At 63.9% G+C, this 21,542-nt stretch overlaps 1 protein-coding gene and 1 long non-coding RNA gene across 24 annotated transcripts in view; one reads left to right on the forward strand and one right to left on the reverse strand.

The window, feature by feature from the left end:
* LOC109552684 (uncharacterized) overlaps positions 1 to 21,542 on the forward strand; it is a 148,805-nt gene that overhangs the window by 32,973 nt on the left and 94,290 nt on the right. The window lies entirely within an intron of this gene.
* SCRIB (scribble planar cell polarity protein) lies at positions 78 to 21,501 on the reverse strand. 23 transcript variants are annotated; one of them, XM_073794269.1, is made up of 39 exons: positions 21,343 to 21,501; positions 20,019 to 20,136; positions 19,832 to 19,910; positions 19,652 to 19,741; positions 19,494 to 19,550; positions 19,346 to 19,409; positions 19,180 to 19,254; positions 18,967 to 19,111; positions 18,445 to 18,563; positions 18,032 to 18,231; positions 17,760 to 17,926; positions 17,555 to 17,685; positions 17,327 to 17,461; positions 16,303 to 16,470; positions 15,401 to 15,841; positions 14,613 to 14,675; positions 14,000 to 14,089; positions 13,483 to 13,560; positions 12,291 to 12,614; positions 12,120 to 12,200; positions 11,782 to 12,036; positions 11,432 to 11,542; positions 11,039 to 11,332; positions 10,756 to 10,935; positions 4,585 to 4,695; positions 4,458 to 4,505; positions 4,222 to 4,296; positions 3,910 to 3,924; positions 3,052 to 3,114; positions 2,403 to 2,486; positions 2,164 to 2,271; positions 1,917 to 2,076; positions 1,684 to 1,828; positions 1,404 to 1,589; positions 1,134 to 1,276; positions 1,019 to 1,056; positions 820 to 894; positions 529 to 580; positions 78 to 450 (listed from the first exon to the last, which is right to left on the reverse strand). In XM_073794269.1, the coding sequence occupies exons 1-39, from the start codon at positions 21,499 to 21,501 to the stop codon at positions 305 to 307; spliced, it is 5,073 nt and encodes a 1,690-aa protein (XP_073650370.1). In that variant the 3' UTR covers positions 78 to 304. The 23 variants fall into 23 exon arrangements, 20 of the variants coding, with proteins under 20 accessions (XP_073650370.1, XP_033698642.1, XP_073650367.1 ...); XM_033842751.2 differs by lacking the exon at positions 3,910 to 3,924 and having other exon boundaries at positions 15,401 to 15,811; XM_073794266.1 differs by having other exon boundaries at positions 78 to 580; positions 15,401 to 15,811.

Consider the following 21,542-nt stretch of genomic DNA (forward strand, 5'->3'; position numbering starts at 1 on the left):
TCCCCGCACCGGCCCCAGATTTGGAGGAGCAGAAGGGGTGGGCGTTGGTATGCCGGCGGGTGGACAGACAGACAGACTAGAGGTAAAACGTAGTCAATTTTATTCTCCTTAAACCACAAAATAGAGTCTTTGGTTGTACAAACATCACTAGTTACAGTCTCGCCAGGAGGTCCCGGCTGGGGAGGGGGCAGTTAGCGGCCAGAACTCTTGAAAATGCTAACGGCCGGGTTAAAAGACTCGAGGCAAGGGTGGTGCTGGAGCTGGCAGGGCCCCCACCCCAAGTCGGGGGAGGTACCTTGACCCTCTAGGAGGGCACCGGGCCCAGGCCCCGGCGCCCCGGCCGCACGGCGCGGCGGCTGCTGCATAGGGCCACCTCCTCGGGGCCCGCGGCGCCTGGCGAAGGCCTGCCCAGAAGCACCATGGCCACCTCTCCATCCTCCTCTGGCAGACCTGGCCGACGGGGGCGGGGAGTGAGCTGATGGGCCCCAGGCCCCCTGGGAGCACCCGGGGCCGCGCCTGCCAACTCACCAGGGCTCGGAGATGGTTCCAAGGACCTCAGCTCCTCAGCAAAATCTGGCGACTGTGATGGGGAGAAGGGCTGCTCAGGGCTCCGCCCCAGACCTGCCTGAAACCACCCACCTGAGCCTGGGTGGGTCCCTGCTGAGCCCTGGCTGGAGGATGGGAGGTGGGTGGACAGGACTGGCCACAGAGAGACGGGGAGGGTACCAGAGGAGGGGACAGGGCTGGGTGACAGGCACAGCAGAAAGGTGGCAGGAGCTGGTCGGGCTGTCTTGCAGAAGGGCCAGGAGGGCCCGGTACCTGCATGTCATAGACAGGTCTGGAAGAGGGGAGGGCTGCAAACACCCTGTAGTCAAACTTCCTCCCAGACAAGGCCTTGAAAGGACAGCGTGAGGAGAGAGGTAAAGAGCGTGAGAAGAAAGAGGGCTGGGGGAGTCTGGATCCCTGCCCCCCACCAGGGGAGGAGTGCAGGGAAGGGTGACAGCCGTTGGTTCCTCACCAAGCGTCCCGGGGAGGTGCCGGTCTGGAGGCCGAGGTCTGGAGGGACAAGAAGTGGACGTCGGGAGAGGTCCGCGCCGCAGGCTGAGCCCCCCGCCTCCCCACGACGCACAGACCTTCCAAGGGGGTGGGTGACGGGGTGGGCGCGGGCGAGGGGGCCTCGGCCAGGCGCTCCAGAGGCCCCCGCTTGCTTCGACCCTCCTGAGACTTGCTGAGGACCATCTGTGCGCGGAGAGCGTCCTGTTCCAGAGACTTCATCCTGCGGGCAGGGGAGCGGCGGGCGGGCTGGACAGGGTCGGAGGGCGAGGGCGGGGGCGGGGGCGGGGAGGGGACGGGAGGGGACGGGAGGGGACGGGGCGGGAGCAGCGCGCGGGGCGGGGCCTCACCTGGCCGCCCTCCACAGCGCACGCTTCTCCGCCTCCAGGGCACGGCGCTCCGCCGGGGACAGGGTCCGCTCGGGAGCCGGCAGCTCCGGGCTCTGCACGCGCAGCCGCTCCTGGTGGCGCCGCTCGGCCTTGGCCGTCCGCACCGGAGCGCCGCCTCCCTGCGGCGGGGGGGACGCGGGGCCAAGCCTGGGCCGGGCGACAGGAGAGCCGGGTGGAGGGGCGCCGCGCGGGCGGAGAGGGGGGAGGGGGAGACGCTGGGGGGGGCCCTCCCCCAGCTCACCCTGCGGCGGGGCCCCGGCCGGCCCAGGGCGGCTCCTCCTCGGGCTCCTCGTCCTCCGGGGCCTCGCCTTCCGGGCGCCCCGCGTCCGCCGCGTCCCCCGCCGCCTCGCGCAGCATCTGCGTCCTCTTCTGTTGCAGCTTTCGGGCTGGGGGAGGGGAGGGGAGGGGCGGGTCAGGTTGGGAGCCGGTGCTCCCCTCCCCGACCACCCTCGCCCAACCCAGTGGGCTGCTTACCTTCCTCCTCCTGCATCTTCCGCAGGTCGTCGGCACCCACCAGCGACACGCGCTTAGGGGGGCCCCCGGTCTGGGGCACCCGCACCTCAAGCTCGAAGTACTTCTGCCGCTCGCGGAAGGACAGCTGCTCCGGGGAGGCCGTGGGCCCAGGCTTGGGGGGCTGGGGAGAGCACGCCCTGAGAGCCGGGCCCTCGCGTCTCGCACCCTGGCAGGAACACGCAGCAGGGGACCGGGGCCCACCACCTACCTGAGCAGGGGCCTCCAGGGGTGGGTGCAGGCCGGGCACGGCAGCGAAGGTCCTATACGCCTGCTTCACGTTGGCGGGCAGCTCGTCAGGGGAGGGCGGGGAGGGGGGCTGGCGGACGGGGCACAGCGAGCTGTGTGGTGACAGCTGTCCCGGCTGCAGCCACTGCCCGTCCCACCACCAGCTGTCCTTGCTGACTGCCTCCCCGCCCCCCCGCCCCCCCCCCGGGTCAGGGCACTCACGGACTGGGGATCACCTCTGCCCCTGAGGGCCGGGGAGCCCCTTGGCCAGGCCTGAGCCACTGGCTGGATCACCCCAGGCTTTGTCTGCAAAGGGCAGGTGCAGGGGCCAGGAGGAATCGGTTCAGGTGAGGGGATGTGAGGATTGGGGGGAGGACGGGGAAAAAAGAGAGATGGGGCCCAGGTGGGCGGCTGGGCGGGTGTCCAGGGTGTGAGGCCGTGCTGGGAAGGGGCAGAGGCTGGGAGCCGGGCTCCAAGCAGGTACTTCCAGTGCCCACCCCTACCCTGCCACCAGGCGAGAGGAGGTGCCCACGCCTGGCCCTCCCCACGCAGCAGAACCGGGGAGCCTCTGCAAGCAGGTGGGGGTGGGGGCAGGGCCAAGCTGGCCCCTAGGGGCTCCCAGACGGGAGGACGGATGGGGGTGGGGCCGCCCTGACCACCCCCAGCCCATCTGCCCAAGGAAGCCACAGGAGCTCCCCAGCCCCATGCCACCCAGCTCTGCCAGGAAGGGGCCCACAGGTTGTGTCCTCAAGAGTGACAGATGGCAGCTGGGGGGAGGCGCTGTCCCCTGGCAACCCCCTTCCCAGAGGAGGGGGCTCTGCAGGCAGCACCTCCCTGGAGTCCTCCACCCCCCAGCCCCGTGTGCACTCACCTGCTGGTGGCCAGGGGAACAGGAGGCCTCAGTCATCTTCCCGCCACTTGCCCCAGACGGCACCTGGAAGAGCCGAGTGGTGGGTGGGATGAGGGCTGGGCAGGGCTGGGGCCCCACAAGGAGGACCTGGGGGCTGGGGTGCTTGCTTTGGTCGCACAGGCTGGTCCTCAGCTCCCTGACCTGACCAGCCCAGGGAATATCCCGAGATAGGCGGGCTTTCCCCACAGCGAGGCCACCCACCCTCCCCGTGAGCTTCAGAGATCCATGAGCTGGGGAAGCCCCGACTCCTGCCAGCCACCCTGCAGCTGTGCCCCTTCTGCTCAGAGGACACTGGGCTCCCATCCTGGGGACTTCCTGCTCTTGCCTGTCTGTGGTCAAGGGAGGGAGGGTCTTCACAGAGGCCCTGAGCAGGCTCCCTTAGCCCCTAGGCCCCACTCGGCCTCTCACCCAGCGCAGCCTCCTCCCGACCACTTATGGTCGGTCCTGCGGGGTCTCCCAGCAGCAGCTGGTGGGGCACACCCTCCGGGAGGGGTTATTTCAAGCTTTGGGGAGAGGAATGAGAAGCACACGCCTCCCTCTCGGCGTCCCCACCCCCAGCTGCGAGTGCTGGGCCTCCTCGCCAACCATGGTCTCTGGGGCTCCCGCAGCTGCTCCAGCCCGTCCTCCCCACCGTGGCTGGTGCCCGATCCCACCCTGACCACTCTGGTGGCCTCAAGCTGTCCCTGCCTCTGGCCCTGTCCCAAGCCCTCTGGGCCCACACAGCTCCTCTGCCCAGCCTGCCTGGTGAGTCTGACGGCAAGAGAAGGGTTGGGGCGGAGGCCAAGGGCCTTCTCAGAAGCTGGCCCTGCCGCGCCGCACCTCACGTCCTGGGCTCTAAGGAGGGAGCAGAAGCATCTGCTTCACGGCTTGGTTCACGGATTCAGGAGGACGAGACACGTGCCAGGCTGGGAGGTGGCGCTCCAGCTTGGGCACGCTGGCCAGTCCCCTCCTCCAGCCCCTGTGCCATGTGAGGGCCCCCACAGGCCTCAGCCCTCCCCCTGGGGGCAGCCGCCTGAAAGCCCTGCCCTGCAAGGGTCTCAGGCGGAGGGAAGGAGGTTAAGGCAGGGGCAGGACTGACGGACAGGTAAGCAGACAGAGGACAGGACAGGGGTGTGACGATCAGGGACTGACCCTCTGCACACTGCCGGCGCTGGGTGTGGCAGCCAGGGCGCGGCAGTCCAGCTTCAGGCTCTCCAGGCTCCGACACTGGGGGGCAGAGTGGACACAGTGCTACCAGGGGCCGTGCCTGCCACCGAGTGTGGGGCAGGCAGCTGCTAGGGGGGCGGGGCGGGCAGCCAGAGCTCGGAGCCACGGGCCCGTGTGCGGAGAAGCCCGCCGTGCAGGGCACGGACAGCCCGGACACTCACCATGGCCTCCGGCCCCCACTGTGGGGTCTGTCCAGGCAGCTCCTTCTCCTGTGAGCAGAGACAGTGGTCAGGACTGACGGCCTTAGGCTCCCGAGCCCTGGGGCTGCTGGCTGCGGGCGGCTCTGACCTTGCCGGGGCCCTCGGGGCTCAGCTCCCGGTCGACGGAGGAGATGCTTTCCAGGCTATTCCGGCGGCCCATGCCTGCTGCAAAGGGGTTGGCGATGATGCCTGGGGACACCTGCGGGAGGAGCGGGCTGAGTGACCACACATACCTGAGGTGGCCTCTGGGGGCGGGCTCTGTGAGCAGCGCCGCCGCCCACTCGGGACACCATGCCATCATCCTGTCTGTGACTTGGGGCACCCACAGGTCACATCTGTACACTGCATGCACCAGAGGATGTCCTGATGCGGGGCAGGATTCCCAGGCAGTGACGCTGGGCCATGGGGCAGAAAAGGCTGGCCACGTAACCATCACCCCGGGGAGCAAAGAACTGACAACAAGATGGCGGGGGTGGGGGGTGGAGCCGCAACGTGCCTGACAGCACAGAGAGGGACTGAGGCGGAAGTCCAAGTGGCAAGGAGGACAACACTGGTTCTCACATCAGAAAAGTCTGTTCGAATTTGGAAGAGCTGACCCGTGGTGCCGACTGGAATGAGTGATAAAGGCATGATGTGAACACATGCTCTTCCAGAATTACAGAGATAATCGCGGATGCAAACGTGCCTACGTTCACAGGTGTGATTCCAGCCACTGAGAGGTCCTGAGACCATGACACCCCGACAGCCGTGAGCATGCCCAGGGCCCAGACTTTGACTTCTAAGTATCACTTTGACTAAAGGAACCAGTGCTCCTGGGTGGGAAAGTATGAAATGACCCCAGACATCTTGTGGCGGAAAGTAAGCCGCTTAAAGGAAGGTGGGTCGTGCTAACAGGGCCAGGGCCAGCCAGAAGCCCCTCTCATCAGCCGAGTCTGGGATGGCTTAAGCACCAAAATCAACAGCAGTAGTGACAAACTATCACCTGTGAAATAAAATGGAAACTGGCAAATCTACGCTAAGGAAGAAGGGAAAACTCCTCCTCAGGGCAGGAAGCCGCTCAACACGTGTGGAAGGGACAGGGACGGCACACGAGCTACCACCAGGGACTGAGGCATGGACAGCGGCGGGGCTGATGCTTGGGGGGAGCCCGACAAAGAGCAGGACAGTTACACGGCCTCACAGCACCTCCCCACAAAGCACCTGTTAATTTCAAGGGAAAAGCGTCACTTTGCAGTGGAGCAACCCGGAGACGCCCCCGTGGAGAGGGTCACTGACAGGACACCACCATCCATGCGTCCTGGTGGGAGGCCCTTGAAGACAGTGTCACCTCTGTATTAACCCTGCCAAAAGGGCATCCACTGAAGCCCGTCCTGAGGAAACACCGGACAGACCCACAGCGAGGGCTGTTCCACACAGTGATGATGGCCTGTGCTCGTTCGAAGTTCAAGGCCAGAGCCAGGGAGACTTGAGCAGGCGTGGCAACCAGACACCCGCATGCCCCGGACCGTGGCCTTTGGCGTAGCCCCGAGACCACTGGTGGGACGCACATGGGGCCCCTGAGTGCGTGTTCTTGACGCTTTCCTCCAACTTTTTTTTTTTTTTTTTTTGCGGTACGCGGGCCTCTCACTGTTGTGGCCTCTCCCGTTGTGGAGCACAGGCTCCGGACGCGCAGGCTCAGTGGCCATGGCTCACGGACCTAGCTGCTCCGCGGCATGTGGGATCTTCCCGGACCGGGGCACGAACCCGTGTCCCCTGCATCGGCAGGCGGACTCTCAACCACTGCGCCACCAGGGAAGCCCCTTTCCTCCAACTTTAAAATTATTTTATATATTTGCTTATATCTTTCAGAAAGAAATAATGGCAGGAGAAAGCAACACTAAGGCAGATGACGGCCTGTGGGGTGGAGACGGGACTGACTCCTCAAGGTGCGAGTCCGTAGTTTTGGCTTTGGGGCCACGTAAGACTTATAATAAGAAAGTGATCGGGCTTCCCTGGTGGCGCAGTGGTTGAGAGTCCGCCTGCCGATGCAGGGGACACGGGTTCGTGCCCCGGTCCGGGAAGATCCCACATGCCGCGGAGCGGCTGGGCCCATGAGCCATGGCCACTGAGCCTGCGCGTCCGGAGCCTGTGCTCCGCAGTGGGAGGGGCCACGACAGTGAGAGGCCCGCGTACCGCAAAAAAAAGAAAAAAAAAATACAAAAAAAAGTGATCTTTTAAAGTCATCTCTAAAAACAGAAAACGAGTAAGCCTAACTGTACGTCAAGTTGGCAACAGAACAATTCAGAGAATTATTTCAAGTGACTTAAAATCACAGTATTTTGACTGTGCCTCCTCAGTGGATAAACCCTAAGGACATGAAGAAATTTAAGATGCTATTAATGGGGACTTCCCTGGTGGTCCAGTGGTTGGGACTCCATGCTCCTAATGCAGGGGGCCCAGGTTCCATCCCTGGTCAGGGAACTACATCCCACATGCTGCAACTAAGAGACTGCGTTCCACAACAAAGATCCCACATGCTGCAACTAAGACCCGGTGTAGCCAAATAAATTAAAAAAGAAAAGACGCTATTAATGGTTTCATTATTAGCAATAATATTGATATTGCTTTTTGAAATTATAATTATGGTAATGTTACTTAATTTACTGAAACAGTTTTTAAGATGAGAAAAAGAAATATAAAATCAAAAAAGCCAAAATCCTGTAACCTTAAATATGAATTGAAAGTAACAGCACAAATTCATGATTTTTCTCCTTCCAAAAATATTCACTTCCCAGGATTCATGTGCTACAGAGGCCCAGGAGCAACCACAGCTCAGAGCCACAAGCACCCGGCCAGTGACAGCTCTGAACGCCACGCCCAGGGCTGGGGCAGGAAATACATGGACACCTGGTCACACCAGAGAGCAGGACGCTAACGAACGACAGGTGTCACACTCAAAGGACACGGGAGCCACACTGCCCAACGAGGACGGCACACCGAGAATATACAGACCCTAAAAACAAAGACAGAAAAACACCTCTGTAGCCATCTTTGGGGGTTTCCAAGGCACCAGCTTGTTATTTAAAAAATCAACAAATGAAAGGAAAGAATCAAAGTATTTATCACACCTCTCCTGTATAAAATCTTATCTTAGGATTAAAAAAATAGCTGATAAAGAAAATTTCTTCCTTACAGAAAGGTCAGTAGAATAAAAGCAACAGATGCAGAAGGAGTAACTGAAGGCTTCTTCTTTAGAGCAGTAATCAAGGAAATACTAAAAAAGAAAGGCAGTCTTGATCAAATCCTAAAGCTGGTTAGCTGAAAAGTCCGTTCAAATACACAAGACTTTGGTGAGTATGATGAGGAGGAAGAGGCAGCAGAAATCAGATCAAAAAGATGACAGAACCACAGAAGAGGAGAAGAGGCGGAGGAGAGAGAATATTCCCAACCTCGCACCAGCATGCTGAGAACTACAGCGAGGAGGCTTCTTGGAAAGTGCACAGCAGCCCCCGAGGCCCTGCAGCCGAAGACCGGCCACCAGGGCTGTCCGACTGTACAAGAGCCCCCAGGGGCTGTGGCCCAGGAGCAAGACAGGCAGGTACTAACGACAGTCCGCCCCACCACCGTGCCGAGCACCGGGGAGGAGGGACAGGGCGCGGGCTGACACAAAGGCGGGTTTGCAGAATCCAATCAAAGTTCGGGGAAATGGCTGCAAACTCGGATTCCTATACGGGTCACATGGGTCAATGCAGGTGAGTCAGGTGGGCCGAGGTTCAGAGAAACGGGGGTGGGGGGACGAACGGTGTTACCCCTTTTCCTTTCAAGCACCAAGCCAGCCAGAGGAAACCTGTGCGCTGAGCCTCAACCCCACCTGGCACAGGGCTGTAAAAACCATCAATGAAGGGACTTCAGAAAACTCAACACCCACTTCAGAGAATAACTCTTACGGGTTATAAATGGAAACAGCCCTCCAAATTTAAAAAAAAATGCTATATGAACTTCAGCCTGGAAGTCGGCACAAGGGAAGGCCACTGGCCACCACCACCACCGGGTCCCAGGGGGACGGAGGGGCCTGACCTCCCAGGAAAAGGGGACCCGCAGCCACCAATCGGGCCACACGCAGGGCTTCCACTAGGGGATGAAAAAAAGCCACCGACGAGAATTAATAAGGAAACAAGATCAATCTATGAATGTGCTTGGGGAAAACTTACACAGAGATCAAAGCTAATCCCTGAGTCCCAACCAATTTTTGTTAGGGAACTTGGCAGGTCCATTCCTAGGAAACACATGAAAATAGACTAAACTTTTCAAAAGAAGAAAAAAAAGTGGGTGACTTCACAACACAGTCTAAAGTGGCTATACTGAGGACAGCAGCATTGGCCCAAGGGCGCATCCGGCTCCCCAGGGCCACATCCTGGGCCACAGGAATGTGGATCTGACCCACAAGGAAGTCACATTTCCCCAAATCAGTGGGAGAATGACAGACGTTTTAGTGCATACCATTGGGACCAAAGATCCATCTGCCTGAAAAGCAATTCCAGGTGGATTACAGAGCTACATGTTTTCTAAAAAAGTTCTTTGACAATCTTGCAACGGAGATTTTCCTAAGCAAAAACCAAACCCAGGGATCATAAAGAAGTTTAGAAGACTTAATTCACAGAAGTCTCCATTTCTGTAACCCCAGAGAGACCATTCCTAAACAGCAAAAGACAAAACCACTCATGCCCTATGCAATAAAAGACTGAAACTTACAACACAGAGGAGCAACTGCAAGTTACACGAGTTAAGTGAATTAGTGACTAAACACAAACTCCCAAAAGGAAAAGGACGAGGAAACTAGATGGCACTGCCTGCCAGATCCCACGGGAACAGAAGCTGGTGCTGCCCGAGGCTGGGAGGGGGTGGGAGACGGGGCAAGCCTGTGGCCTCTGGCCCAGCACCCACTCTTCCAGGACTCCTTCCTGCAGAAACTCCCCCCAAAGCAGAAAGACGGGCTCCCGAGCGCTCTGGCTGGTAACACAGCACAGATACAGCAACGCTGGAGAGAAGGCCAGACGCAGGAAGTCAAAGAACCACCAGCAGAACACAGCGAGGGCCCCCCGTAAAGTCTGGAACACACCAGCCCCCACCCTTTACCCTGAAGCTGTATTCACTCTCTTTCTTTGTACAAAAAGCTTTAAGTAAGTAAATGTATGGACTAAAACACTTAAATACACGTTTTAATTAAGTAAATGGAAGGCAAAGCCTTCTCTGGAAACCTGAGAGACTGCTCCCCAGAAACGACAGGGTTCCAGTGACTACACAGAGATGTGGGCACGGAAGCCAGCAGAGGGCGGCCCCAGAACCCAGGGAGTGGGGCCTCCAGCCCAGCATCCAGCCCTGGAGCAAAGAACACGAATGCAGAGTCCTTCCCCGTTCAGGAGAAACACACAGAATGAGGCTGATCCCTCCCTGGCAGCGCAGGGCAGGCGGGGCAGTAAGTCGCCATCCCGAAGACCCACTGCAGCCGAACAGGGGACGGCCCCACCCCAGAGGCTGCACCAGCAAGGGCGCCTCAGGGTGGGGCTGGCAGCCACCGCGGGTGAGGAGCCTTCGGAGGCCTGGGTGGGCATCAGCTCATGCCAGGCGCCCGGGGACAGCCGTGGAGAAAACAGAACGGAGAAGAGCAGGACAGCGGGACCCTCCCGAGCAGAGGGGACGCTGAGGCTTGGAAGCCAGGCCTGTCCAGGACACAGACTGGGCCAGGCACCAGGCCTCCAGAGCCCAGACACTCTCCAGGGGGCTAGGAGGGAAGACAGCTGGGTTCTGCCACAGGCCACCTGGGATGGGGGGATCCTGGGTGCCGAGCTCCCTGCTGAGGCGCTGCCAGAAGAGCAGGGTGGCGCCTGGGCCAGCAGGGTGGGGTCCTGTGCGAGTCTGCAGGGAGGCCGTGTGCCCGGCTCTGCGCCATCCTGCCCTGGCCCAGCGGCCACACGGTACAGGTACTGCTCACCTGGAAGCAGGTAACTCAGCCTTTTCTTTCAAGACGCGACCAGGCCGTCTGTGCACATGCTTCGTCCAACCCGGGCCAGAGCCTCCACAGGCCATGAGCGGTGGCCAAGACCAAGGCCCAGCACCGCCCTGGTCACCCCTGAGGCTGACTCACGACGGCCGAGCGCTTCCCAGGCTTGGAGGCGGAAAGGGTCAGCTGTCCCGGCCCGCACAGGGTCAGGTCACCGGGACCCCTCCAGGGAAGGACCCAGTCCCCGTGGCAGAGCACCGGCCGGGCGGGGGCACTGACCTCGGGGGCGCTGGTGTCGAAGCCGTCACAGACAAGCACAGTCAGGGTGTCGCCCACGCTGCGTAGCAGCTGCACGGCTTCGCCGTGCGTCAAGCCCAGCAAGCTCTGCTGGTTCACCTCCAGCAGCCGCAGCCCCACCCGCAGGCGACCATCTCGCCCGGCCGCTCCTGTGGGGCTCACCTGCGGGGAGACCCGGCCCCAGAGCTCAGGACGAGCCCATGCCCGAGCCCCCTTCTGCCCCGAGGAGTGCAGTGGAGCAGGGCCGACGAGGCGGGACGCTCACCTTGGAGATGAAGATGCCCTCATCCGTGGGGTCACAGGGGTTCCCTGCGTGGCCCTTGGCGCCCCCACGGATGCTGATGCCCAGCTTCTCCCCAGGGGCCTTCTGGATACAGAGCTCCCGCATGCCCGGGGGCGGCGGGTCCCTCCGCACGAGCAGGACCAGCTCCAGGCAGGGCCGCAGCAGGGCGCTGACCGCTTCCTGGTGGGTGGCGTCCCGCACATCCTGCCCGTTCACTCCCAGGATGCGGTCCCCAACCCGCAGGCCACTGCGTGCAGCCAGGCCCCGGGGGAGCACCTGTTGGGGGACGGTGGTGCGCAGTGGGCGGGGGCTCTCACTGCCCTGTGCTCGGGCCGGGCCCTCTATGCACAAGGATGCCTGCGGGGTCCGCCCTACCTTAGAGATGAACACGCCGGGCTCCTGGACACCAAATGGGTGGCTGGAGTGGTCGGAGCCCCCGACGATGCTGAGCCCCAAGGGGCCCCCAGCTCTCGGCAGACAGATCTCCTGGGGACGTGGAGGGGTGGGAGGGGTGGCTGGAGCAGGCCTGGCCAAGTACCAAAGGGGCGCTTTCCAAGCCCAGCGCGTGTGGGACCAGGCGCTCCGCTGCAGGGAGGCCGTCTTGTGTTGCACAGGAGGCCACGGGAGGAGGAGACCCGCCACTGAATGACGCCCCGGTGTCCTGGGGCCGTGTGGACGTGGAGGAGGGGGCCGGGGAGGGGTTAGGGTGGGGACTGGGGTCTCACCTCCACTGGGTACGGCCCCTCCAGGGCAGCGGCCAGCAGACTAGGGGCCAGCCTTAGCGGCCCAGGCTCCCCAGGGTTGGCAGTGGCCATGGTGGTGGTGGTAGCAGCAGGGGGTGGGGGTGAGTGTGGCGGGGTACCAGGAGCAAGCGGCCCCCCGGCCTCCCGTTCCAGCAGCAGGGCGATGGTGGGAGAGGCAGCGGTCAGCAGGGAGACGGCGTGGTCGTGCCTGGCCTCCGTCACATCCACCCCGTCGATCTGCAAAAGCGTGGCCCGTCAGGGGGCCCCATGGGGCGAGTGAGGCGGCTGGGTACTGGGAGGGCCCCACTGCCCCCACTCACGGAGAGGACGCGATCGCCGACCTGTAGGGTGCCCGCCCGGTGGGCGGCGCCCCCCTCAGCAATGCGGGAGATGAAGATACCCTGCAGGGAAGAGGGAAGGAGAGCTCTTTACTACAGGCTGGCCTGGCCCTGCCCCCAGCAGCCCTCCCTGGCCCTGCCCACCCGCCTCACCGGGTCTCCGGCCCGGTAGGGCGTGGAGCCTTTCCCCCCAGCGATGCTGAAGCCCAAGCCCTTGTCGCTGCGCACGAGGCAGGCCACGCGACGCTGGCGGAGGGGCCCTGGCGGCTCGGGCTGGCGTGGGCGCGGGCGCAGGCCGCCTCCCCACCGCTCCCGGGGGCTGTAGTCGTCCTCAGGCCTCAGAGGCGTGACGGTGACCGCGTTCTCGGGCTCCACCATACGCTCCCGCCACAGCCGCACGTGCACAGTGGTGCCCGCGCCACGCAGTGCCTCCACGGCCTGTTGATGCTCGGCGTCCTGCAAGGCCACGCCGTTCACCTGCAGGCCACAGCGCTCGTCAGGGCAGGCCCCTCTACAGGTGGGCAGGCAGCGCAGGGGACGGGCGCCAGGGCAAGTGGTGGGTCGTCAGCACCCCTGCTATCTACGTGCCCACCGCCTGTGCAAGCCCGGGGCCAGGACGCCCGCAGGCCGAGAACAGCAGGCGGAGGCCCCTCCTGCGGGTCCACACCTGGGTTCCCAGGTCTGGAAACCCCTGCCACGTTCTCATCTGAGCAAACCCGCAGCCCAGCGTGCCTGCAGTTTCTGGGCTTCCAGCCCCTGCCTCCACCCCGTCCCTGACTCAGGCTCCCCCAGCCATCGGGGTACAGCAGTTCCTCCATAAAATTCGGATGTAGGCCCAGCCCCACCTGGCCCCGCAGCCTTCTGTCCACTGGCCCCCCTGCCCCGTGGGCCGGGCACACTGCCCTCAGACCTGCCCTATTGCGACAGCTGTGAGCACCGGCACGTGGCCTCCCACGATGAGCTCACCTGCCAGGGCTGGGTGGCCAGGTGCACGGGCAGGGGCTCCAGGGCAGAAACCAACCCGCCACCCAAACGTGTTAGAAGTCCGAACCCCTCCTAGACCAACCCTCAGGAGCAGATCTCTCCTCGAGATCGCTGCTCCTAGCACGGCCAGGGCCCCACCCCACCAGGCCTCCCGCCCAGACGGGGGTCTCTGCCTCAGGGGCTCGCATCTGAGCCCCCTGAAGCTCTGGCTTATGAGCTGCACGCCTCACCAGTGGCCCTGTGCTTGGGGCTCTCAGGAGAACTGGCTGCAGGGGAGGCAGCCGAGCACCTGACAGCCAAGATGTGAGGCCCCGAGGGCCCAGTATTTCACTCAGACAGGGGCCAGGGGCTGCCGACTCACCTCGAGGAGCTTGTCGCCTACTCGGACCCCAGCCTGAGCCGCAGGGCCCTCCTCAGATACCCGCGAGATGAATATGCCCTGGAGGATAGACAGGAACTGAGACCGAGAGCATAGGCAGAGGCCACGGAGGGGCCTCACCCTGCCCTTCTGGGGGAGGGGCCCTCGGCAGCTTTGCGAGGCCCAGAGGCCCCCAAGTTGGGGCTGCAGAGACGCCCAAGGGTGCGGGAAAAGCAGAAGTGGGCCTGGGGTGGTCAGTGGGGCTGGGCGCGGGCCGCCGCGAGGTCCCGGGTGTCAGGGAGCGAGAAGGTGCCGGTCAAAAGCTTCCAGAGAATTTTGACCCCATGCCTAGTACAGCGGCCACTAGCGAAGGCAGGCGAGGCTGAAGACTGCAGGCAGGCGGGGCAGCCCCGACCTCCAGGTCCCCGTTCATCCTCTGGGGGACGGGGACCCCACAGTCCTCAAGGCCACCAAGCGGCGCAAGCAGGACGGAGTGGGCAGGGCAGCAGCGGCTGCTCACCTCGTCGTCGCCCTTGTAGGGGGTGGAGCCCTTGCCGCCCGCAATGCTGATGCCCAGGCCCCCCGTCTGCCGCACGATGGTGAGCGTCAGCTGGAAGCAGAACAGACATACGGTGTCCAAGGACGGCCGAGGGAGCGGGGCTGCCGGTGGACTCAGCAGGAAGCGGGGAGGGCCCAGGCCCCCCGGCCACTGACGACCTCTCCCAGGGCTGGCTCGGGCCACAGAGGAGCTGGACAGGGCGGGTAATGCCGGGGTTGAGGGAGTACAACCTGGAGAGAGCCCTCGTCCGAGGATGACGAGGCTGCCCTACGGTGCCTGGGCCGAGGTGCCGCAGGCAGGGAGGTGGGGGACGCCCAGCACCCCCCCAAGATTGGCCACCCTCACCTGGAGGCCAGCGCCCTGTCCCCCCCCATCTGTGCCAGAGGGCCGTCAGGCGCCCCAGGCCCCGGCTCTGAGGTGGCAGGAGGAGGCCTGCGCAGGAGCGGGGGAAGGAGACGCAGCGCCCACAGCCCAGGAAGCGAGGCCAGCGGCAGCCCGGGGTACAGAGCACAAGGCGGCAAGCGAGCAGCGGCAGCCCGGGGTACAGAGCACAGGGCGGCAAGCGAGTACAGACCTCTTCCTCCTCAATGCGAGCGGGCTCTATCAGCAGGTTATTGGCCTGGTCAAACGACACTCCCTGTCAGGACAGGACCAGCAAGGGCATGCAGGTCAGCTACGCCCAGCCCCGCCACCGCCTTGCCCGGCCCCACCTCGAGCAGGAAGGAGAGAAAAGACCACACCAAGCTCCCACAGCCTGAGTGCCGGGCCCTTCCTGCCTGTGCCCGAGCCTGTGCCTGGTGCCGCCCCCAGGTGCGAGGTCCCCTCCAGTCTGGAGGCCTGGCTGCTTCTGCCAACCTGCCAAACGGGGTCCCAGGGGGGCCCCACCACGGGCTGAGCCTAGGCCTGGCTGTCCCGGTTTTGACTGTCCAAGGCCCTCTCAGCTGTCACGGCGTCATGCCGCCGTGCTCAGGGCAGAATCACCGACGATGCAAACACAGGGGCGCTGTGGCAGCGGGGCAGCCCACGGAGAAGACCGGACCCCAGGGGCCCCGTGAGAGGCACCTGAGGACCAGGGCAAGGAGGCGGGTGAGGGCCCCACGGCCCGCCTGGAAGCCAGCCCTCAGGAGAGCCAGGGAAGGCAGAGGAGCCCGGGCAGAGAAGAGTGGCCGCCCGAGCCCTGGGATGGGAGCTCTGGGTGGAGTCAGCAGCCAGCCGGGAGAGGAGGGCGGGCAGGTGGGGACAGGCACCTCCCTCCACAGCTGGTTTCAAGACACGGGCCTCGAGTGTCATCTGAGATCCCGCCAGTGCGGACCGAAGGGCCTGGCCGGCCTGGCCTGGGCTGGCGCGTGGGGTCAGACCCACCTTGACAGAGGGTGCAGAAGCCACAGCCCCCTCGCTCTCCTCCTCCTCGCCCGCCTCCACGGCTCCCGCCGCCACCGCCGCTGCCGCCTCCTCGGCTTCCTCCTCCTCCTCCTCCTCCTCCTCTTCCTCCTCCTCGGCTCGAGGAGCCCAGGGCACGTGGGGGCCGTTGTGCCAGCCCCCAGACCCTACTGGGCCCTCACTGTCCGGCTGTGCTCCTTGCAGCAGGGCCACCACGGCCTCAGGCTGGGGCAGCTTGGAGATCTTGAAGTGCTTCTTGTAGTGGGGCGTGTCCTTGCGGATGAGCCGCTGCCTCTCACCCGGCACGGGCCAGGGGGCCTCCAGCTGCCCCGCCTCGCTCTCGCCATCCTCCCCGGGCAGGAGCAGCGTGTCCTCCGCGAAGCGCACCGTGGGCTGCGAGAGGCCGAGTGGGAGGACGTCGGTCTGGCCCACCCCCACGTGGGCCCAGGGAAGGTGGCAGCAGACAGGGGCTCTGAGAGGCTCCCCGCTGCTCGGATCAGAGAAGGATGGGGATCGGTGGGCCAGGAGGCTCTGCCCACCCCGTGCGCTGTACTCTCAGCAGCCTGACGCTGGGGTGCCCATCAGGGCCACGATAAAGGTCCCTGGGGGGTCCGGGAGCAACCCAAAAGGGGGATGTGAGGCGGTGACGGATGTGGGAGGGCAGGGCCCATGCCAAACCTGGCCATGGGGTGGAGGCCCTCATCCCCAGGCCCTCGCCCCTGCCTGGGGCAGCAAGGCTCCTGCTGGGCTCCACATAGGAAAGAGCACACCTGCGGGGCCCTCCTGCACCTTGACGGGTCCTGACAGCAACCTGCTTGGGAAGGAGGAGGGGCAGGGGGAGGCAGGCCCACCCCTGGGCAAGCAGCCTTCAAGGCCAGTCTCACCTCCTCATAGATCTCCTCTGTGACCTCCTCCTGGGAGGTTGGCGTGGATTCCTGCTGGCTCGGCTCCTCCACCTCGGCCAGCGGGCCCTCGGGCTCACCCTGGGAGGCTGTGCTGGCAGACAGGTGCGAGTCCGCACTCAGGCCAGACTCGGTGCTCAGCCTCTTCTCCTGTGGCGGGGTCAGGTGGTGGGTCAGGCCACCTATTGGGGGACCCCACATCGCAGGCCACCCACCCTGGGGCTCCCTGCTTCCTGACCACAGCACCTCGTGGGCTCCCCCCCCCAGCTGCCCCTTCCCTGCAGGGAGTGGGATCTGTGCTCAGCCCTCTGGGGTGCCCACTGTCCCACCCCCAGGAAGCCACACTCCACCAAACAGCTACGGGCACACAAAGCCACTGCTCTGTGTCGCAGACCCTAAAAGGTCTTCCGAGTACCCAAGATGACACCAGCACGGGGAAGGACAGGCACCCCAGAGTGAGCACGTCTCTGCAGACAAGCTGTGGCAGCTTCCCAGGATGGAAGGCTCTGTGTCACAGACAGAGGCCCTGCCACTTGTCCCCCAGGCATCAGACGTCCTGCTGTACCCCAGGGCCCCTAAAGCTTCCCCTAGCCCTGCTGCCAAAGCTCCTGAATGAGTAGAGTCAGGCCTGCCTGGTTCTTGCCCCAGTCCCCTTCACAAAGGCTGACAACGTAGGCGCCCAAGAAAAACACCACAGGGAATGGGCCCACTACTCAGTTCCCTCTGCCGAGGACCCAGCTGCTTCTGGCTCCTCTCTTGCAGCTGCCCGCACGTCCACGCCACACGACCCCCGTGTCTGCCCGGCAGCCCTCGGTGGGGGCAGCCTGCTCTGCGGAAGGGTGTGGGCGCTTGGCCCTGAGCCCCCCCACTGCAACCTGGCGCCTCTCCTGGCCGGTTCCCCATGCCCACACAGGGCCCCGGAACGCTGCACCCAGCCTGGGGCTCCCAAGCAGGAGAGCCCGTAAGGCGGGCATCCCTCCCACGCCCCGCGGGTCCCCCCAGGCACCTCCTCCGAGGGCGGGGGTGAGGGTGAGTGCTGTGCGGAGTCGGGCCTGCAGGAGGCGGCTGCGCTTCGACGCTCTACAGCCCTCTTCATCACCTGGAGCTCGCTGGGGTGAGGCGTAGCCCGACGCTGCAGGCCCTGCAGTGGGCACAGGGGTGAGGGGCGGGGCGGGGCCGGGGTCAGGCAGGGGTGGGGAGGAGGGAGCCCCCCAGGGACCCCACCCCCCCATACCCGTTTCTCGGCAGCAGCCTCCTCTGCGTCCTCGTCGCCCGCAGGGGCCTCTAGGAACTGGATGACGCTGACGCGGCCGAGCGGGGCATCACCCCAGCTCTCCGAAGGGCTGCTCTGCGGCCCCGGGTCCTCTGCGGAAGCGCGTGTCAAGGGGAAGCCCCTCCCCACCCGAGGCCACGCCCCATCCTGCCCCCCAGCAACCTACCGAGGCTGGGCGGGGGCTGCTGGGGCAGCAGGTAGCAGGTGAGCACCTTCTCGCCGGTCTGGGCGTCGTCCTCAGTCTGGAACCGAAGCATGGGCTGCGCCTGGTTCTCCGCCAGCCACAGGGCCTTTAGGTTGAGGTGCGTGAGGGCGAACGGCAGACTCTGCAGACTGGGGGCCGGGGCACGGTTAGCTCAGGGTGGGGGAGGTGGAGGGGCACAGCGGGCACGGTCAGCTCAGTGGGCGCCAGGCCAGGAGGGCACGGGGGCTACTCACCGGTTCCCGGCCACATCCAGCACATGCAGCTCGGCCGTGTGGGCGAGCTCCGGCGGCAGGACAGCCAGGCGGTTGTCCCTCAAAGAGAGGACGCTGAGTGCCATGCAGCCCCCGATCTCAGGCGGCAGGGCCTCCAGGCGGTTCCGGTCCACGTTGAGGTTGGTCAGCTTGCTCAGCTTCCCCAAGGAGCGGGGCAGGGCCTGGCCGGGACGAGGGAGGATCGGAGATCAGCAGAAGCCCCCGGGTAGCGTGAGGAGGGAGCTGAGTGCTTTCGGAGGGCGGCCTCTGCCCCTGCTCCAGGGCCCCGACCCCTCCAGCCACTGGTCTCTTGCCACTCCGCACGCCTCCAGACGTCCCCCCGTCTGCATCCCATGCTAACTCTGAAACCAGCCACCAGTGGGGCTGGGCCCCACCGTCAGCAGGTTCTCCGTGAGGATCAGCTCTGACAAGTTCTCACAGTCCCCAATGGCCTCCGTCACCTCGCAGAGGCGATTCTGGTCTACCTTCAAGATGGACAGCTGCTTCAGCTGACCTGGCATCAGGAAGACACGGTGACGGGACTCGGTGAGGCAGGGAGCCCAGTCAACCACACGACTGAAACAGCCTGCCCCTCACCCTGCCTCCTGCACCTCGAGAACGCTGAGAGCTCACCCCCCCACCCTTGCCATCCTGCTGCCAAGCTGACCAGGCCCACCAGCTCCCATGCACCCGCTGCCCGCGACTTGCCATCGTGCCCTCACGAGCTCACCATCCCCGCCCACCACCACAAGCTGCCTCGGTTCCTCAGGAGCAGCCCCAGCCATCCCACTCTGGCCTCAGGCCGGTCTCCCCCTCCTTGGGGGCTGTGTCCCAGGACCCAGCAAAATCAGGATCCTTACCCCAGAAGCCCTCTCTAGACCTGGTTTCATCCCCAGCCACACCCTCCCAGCACTAACCAATGCCGTCAGGAAGCCGCTGCAGCCAGTTCTGTGAAAGCAGCAGGTCGGTGAGCAGCACCAGCCCCCCGAGTTCCGCAGGCAGCTCCTCCAGCCGGTTCTCCGACACATCCAGGCACACCAGGCGCCGCAGATTCCCGAGTTCCTGGAGGCAGGTGCAGAGAGTCAGGGGACGGACAAGCATGAAGCGGGGGCAGCCACACCCTCACTCACCGGGGGCAGGGCCGACAGCTGGTTCCGGTCCAGCCACAGCTCACGCAAGTTGGGCAGGGCCCCCAGGGTGTCGGGCTGCAAGAAGAGACAGGGACAGAGTGACGGACGAGGCTCACTAACCCTGCCTGGCCCCGCCCCACCCACGACAGCCCCGCCCTCTCCACACCAGCACTTCCAGATCGTTGCCTCCCAGATCCAGCTGTTCCAGCTTGACCAGGAAAGACAAGGACCTGCAAAGGAAACAGAGCAAGTTCTGTCGCGGCCACACGGCCCGAGAGGCCTAGGGCGGCTGCTGGCAGGGCCAAGCCACTCACGCGGGCAAGGACTTGAGCAGATTCTCCCTGAGCTCCAAGGTCACCAGGTTGGCGAGACTGAAAAAGATCAGGGCAGGGCGTGAGAAAGGTAGGACGGTGGGGAGAGGTTTAGGAACAGGGCTCTCCTGAGCGCCCCCACCACCCAAGAGTGCACTCACTTGCCCACGTCCCCAGGCAGCGCCTGCAAGGACACATCATTCAGGGCTAGATGAGCCAGGCTGCGCAGCTGAGTGAAACCTTCGGGGAGCCTAAGGGGAGCAAGGGGTCCTCAGATGCCCAGGCAGAGGCTGCGGGACCTCCCAAGCCCCACTACCACCCCTGCCATGGCCACCACCCACCTGGACAAAGGATTCCCACTGAAGTCTGCAATCTCCAGGGCTTTGCAAAACTTGATGCTCTCGGGGATCTCAGGGATGTCTGTGAGGAGAGAGGGATCACCACGGAAACATGCCCACAGCCTCCAGGAGCTCAAAGCCCTTCCTGCCACCCTCAGATTCCACCCCAGACCCGCCCCAGGCTCCACACCGTTCCGAGACACGTCCAGCTCCACCAGTTGCATGAAGTTGGCCACCTCAGGGGGCAACCGCTGGATCTCGTTGTCACTCAGGCCCAGCTTGCGCAGGTTCAGCAGCCGAAAGAAGGGCTGTGGGCAGGGGGTAGGGTCAGGGGTGACGGGCCCTGTAGCAGAAGGCCCCTCCCTGCTCCAGGCCACACAGGAACCCCGGGTCCTGTCCCATCACCCTGGTCTGCAGTGAGAAATGCAAGGAGACAAAAACAGATACACATCTTCCCGCACTTCTGACTTGTGTCACCTCAGAATCATCCCCCCCATACAACGCTGCCACGTGACTTGCCCTATGCGCTCAAGTCTCAGCTGGAAAGTCACTTATTTTTTCTAACCTGATGAGTCCCTGTTCCTTGCTCTCTGTGTTCCCTCAAGGCTCCACCCACCCCCTGAATCACCTCTTCCACCCACCCAGCAAGTGGGCCCTCCAAGGCCTGTGGTGGTTTCTGCTACTGCACCCCAGCAGCCACCCCAGCCTGAGCCCATGACAAGAATTTAACAACTACCAAAAAAAAGTATAAAGAAGACAGGAGAGAGCCACAAATACGGGCTGCACGCGCGCAGGGGCTGCAGGCAACGTGTGGTGGGACCTGGAGGTGACCGTGAGGAGGCCCGGTCCAGGCCCAGAACGGAGCCACACCCTTTGTGGCACACAGCCCCCAAGCATTAGGCCACTTTGCACCCCATCTCCAAAAAGGAAATCCTTTTGTGACCTGCTTCTTTTAACCTCCTCTCCCAAGTAGCCTTAAAAGGAGGAAAATACGTTGTCCAAAAGAAACAAGGCAGCGAGAAGTAGACGGACCACAGACCTGCCAAGGACAAGCACCTTAAGACGGCTACCCCCGACCCCACCCCAGCACCCAGGAGGAAGAGAAGAGCAGTCCGGACAGAAGCGTGGCCTCCCCACCTCCAGAGCAGTCCAGCAAGTTCCTATCAGTCAGTCACGCCGGGTTCACCTTCCACCCTGATGCACTCCAACCCCATCCACCTTCCCCCACGGCTTTCAATCTGCAGCTCCTCCTCTAGGCTGTGACCATCCCCGCCCCCAGGCAGGCACCCGATGACCGCTGCCACCTGGTGCCAGCGCCGGCGGTGGGTGAGGAGGGTGGGGCTGGCCGGGGTGGGGCTCCGGCCAGTAAGAACCATCAGGGCCGACTGGAAACTGCGGCGTCCCGCCCGGGCCAGCGCCTGCTGAGGGCTCAGAGGAGCGGGCTGTCGCAGCCAGGCCGAGCCCGCCGACCCGGTGCGAGGGCTGGGCCGGCGGCAGGTCCAGCGGCCGCTCACCTTGGGCAGCTCACGCAGCTGGTTGGCGTCGAGGAGCAGCTCCTCCAGGCTGCGGCTGTAGCGGTAGATCTCCTCGGGCACGGCCTGCAGCGAGCAGTGCCGCTTGTCCACCGACTCCACGTGCCGGTTGCAGCGCCACAGCGGGATGCACTTGAGCATGGTGCGGGCGGGCGCGGGCTCAGGCGGGGGGCGGGGGGCGG

Source organism: Tursiops truncatus, chromosome 17 (assembly GCF_011762595.2).
Source record: "Tursiops truncatus isolate mTurTru1 chromosome 17, mTurTru1.mat.Y, whole genome shotgun sequence".
NCBI lineage: Eukaryota > Metazoa > Chordata > Mammalia > Artiodactyla > Delphinidae > Tursiops > Tursiops truncatus.

Coding starts and splice junctions, on each gene's coding strand:
- SCRIB (XM_073794262.1), bottom strand. CDS start 21,501: ATGCTCAAGTGCATCCCGCTGTGGCGCTGCAACCGGCACGTGGAGTCG. Junction 19,112..19,179: donor AGCTGTCGGCCCTGCCCCCG/GTGAGTGAGGGT, acceptor ACCTGCCTCCAG/GAACTCGGGAATCTGCGGCG. Junction 4,506..4,584: donor GCCCCGAGGGCCCCGGCAAG/GTCAGAGCCGCC, acceptor CTCTGCTCACAG/GAGAAGGAGCTGCCTGGACA.